The 2,438-nt window shown below is 61.4% G+C and overlaps 1 protein-coding gene across 1 annotated transcript in view; it reads right to left on the reverse strand.

Annotated features, from left to right (window-relative positions):
* Positions 1-337: 337 nt before the first annotated feature.
* Positions 338-2,438, reverse strand: part of MKNK2 (MAP kinase interacting serine/threonine kinase 2) — a 6,297-nt gene continuing 4,196 nt past the window's right edge. Inside the window, exons 7-11 of the mRNA XM_010566628.1 lie at positions 1,858-1,938; positions 1,498-1,767; positions 1,237-1,401; positions 1,098-1,141; positions 338-799 (exon numbers count right to left, since the gene is read on the reverse strand). Coding sequence (XP_010564930.1) covers positions 532-799; positions 1,098-1,141; positions 1,237-1,401; positions 1,498-1,767; positions 1,858-1,938 — 828 coding nt within the window. The 3' untranslated portion in view covers positions 338-531. The remainder of the gene's footprint in view (positions 800-1,097; positions 1,142-1,236; positions 1,402-1,497; positions 1,768-1,857; positions 1,939-2,438) is intronic.

Raw genomic sequence — 2,438 nt, forward strand, 5'->3', positions numbered from 1 at the left:
CGCACCCGGGAGGTGACTCCCAGACCCCCGGGAGGGGGTTTTTGTGGGATCTACCCCAACATCGGAGAAAGACCTGCAGCTCCGAGGGGAGGGACGAGGTTAAAACGCAACTCCCGTTGTTGAAAACGCGACCGAGGGTCTTTTGTTCACAGTATGAAATGAGCTGAAATCGTCAAAGCAGCCGCGGATACAAAGAGTCCTTTGGTGTCGGGGAGGGAGGAAAAACATGTCAGAGGAGAAACCAAGAGTCGGGAAACAAAAGTCCGTGTGTCTGTCAGATGTCCTTGAGTGTGCCCTGGGTGAAGCAACCTCACGCTTGATTTAATACCTTAAAAAAAAAATCTTAAACAAACCCTCCCACCCCCAGACCTACAAGATCAGCAAAACCTTGGAAACCAGCCACAGGGACGAGTCCTGATCTTGTCACTAGCCAGAAACAGTGGGGTTTTTGGGGGGTGGAGGGGTTGGAGGGGGGAAGAAAGAAAGAAAGAGAAGAAGGACATGGGGTACAGCAGGTCTGAGGGGCACAGCTCAGGCTTGGTCGGCCACCAGGACCAGCGGGGCCACCAGGTGCTGCCCGGGGGCCACCGCCTTGGCCAGGCTGCTCTTCTGCCGCCGCTTGGCCAGCTTGGACTCGGAGGGGGGGGAGAGCTGCATGGCCCGTGAGGTAGCTTTGATGATGATGGGTCGTGCTTCCTCCTCCGCCTCCTCCTCCTCGTCCTCATCGCGCCGTGTCAGCTGGCGGTTGACGGCGATGGCCTCGGCAGCAAAGGAGGTGAGCTCTTTGGCACTGCTGTTCCTGCGGGGGAGGCAAGGGCTCAGGGTGGGATGCGGGGAGGCTGGAGGGAGGTTGGGGTCAAATATCAGTGTGTGTCCCCCCCGCGTGCATGCCATGCCAGACCGGTCATGCACCAAAAACGTGGCTCGAGCCCAAATCACATGCTGCAACCGCTGCCCAAACAGCGAGAGCTGTGGCAGAGCCCCCAAAAAGCAGCAAAAGCGGAGAGCAGCCCCCGCTGGGGAGAGAAACCAGGATTTGGGGGACTGGGATATGCCCCCCCCCCACACCCCACCATCCCAGGGCCACCCGCGCTCACCTCTGCAGGATGATGGGGGTCGGCAGGGTGTTATCCGGGGCGCACTGCAATGAAACGCAGCCAGTCAGAGCCGGGTTTTCCCCACCCTGGCTTTTGGGAGCAGGGGTTTGGGAGGGGGACGGGGGACAGCAGCACTCACCCCCTGCACCCAGGGGTGCTCCAGGACCTGGGCCGCACTGAGCCGCTTCTTGGCATCTCTCACCAGCAGCTTGGAAATGAGGTCTTTGGCTCCGAAGGAGATGTGCGCCCAGTCCTTGTCGGGAAACTCGTACTTCCCCTCCTGGATGCTCTCAAAGAGCATGTTCTGGGGTGGGGGGGGAAGAAATAAAAGGGGTTGAGCCAGGAGCGGTGCTGCCAAACCGGCGGCGGGTTTTGGCAACGCCGGGGGTCCCCCGCGCACCTGGCAGGTGTGGCACGCCTCGCCCCGGTCCCAGCCGCAGTCGGAGCCGCAGTGACCCACGAAGGGGGGGTACCCGCTCAGCATGATGTACAGGATGACGCCCAGGCTCCACAGGTCGCAACGCTTGTCGTAGATGGATGCCTCCTCGTTGAAGGCTTCCACCACCTCCGGGGCCATGTACTCAGCGGAGCCGCACTGTGGGGAGAGGCGGGGGTGAGCCCCGGCACGGGGTCCCCAAAAGGATGGGGGAGCGATGGGGCAAGATGCTGGCCGGTGGGACTGATTGGGGGGGGTCCTGAAATGAGGGTGCAGACCCTGCTGCTTCCCAGGTTTGCTCCTGGCAGGACAGATCACCACTACCCGGTTTCCCACCATCACGCAGGGGATGCCGCAAACCTGCCTCTCTGGGGGTTGCCGCCCCATTAATAAAAAAAAAAAAGCCTAAAGGGGGTGTAACCCCCTCCCAGGTACCCCCACGGGGCAGCACCAGACCCACACCCCACAGCACCGCCGCCACCCAACCAGCTCAACGGGGCAGCATCCGTCCCATCGCCTGGGAGCGGCCGCAAAACACCGCGGGCGGGCAGCGGGGACGAGCCTGCTTTGCCTGTTCCCCTGCCTGACGCAGGCAGGGCCCGCCGGAGCTGGCAGAGGTACGGGAGCAGACGCGGGATACGGTGCCAGAGGAGTTAAAAGCGATTGCGAGGAGAGGCAAGAGCCAGCGGCTGGTCCTCGATGGCTGCCGGGGCTCTGGGGCTTTCCAGCGCACGTGACCCGCAACCCACACGGGCCTCGTGACCAGAGCAGAAAAAAGCTGCAGCCAGCAGATAATCACCCCGTAACGAGAGGCCTCCTCCTAATGAGAGGCCTCACCAGCCCCAGCAGCTGATGCCACCGCAGGGAAAAAAAAAAAAAAAAAAAAACCAACCAAAAAAACAAAA

The sequence above is a fragment of the Haliaeetus leucocephalus genome, unplaced genomic scaffold, assembly GCF_000737465.1.
Source record: "Haliaeetus leucocephalus isolate CR32 unplaced genomic scaffold, Haliaeetus_leucocephalus-4.0 Scaffold215, whole genome shotgun sequence".
Taxonomy (NCBI): Eukaryota; Metazoa; Chordata; class Aves; order Accipitriformes; family Accipitridae; genus Haliaeetus; species Haliaeetus leucocephalus.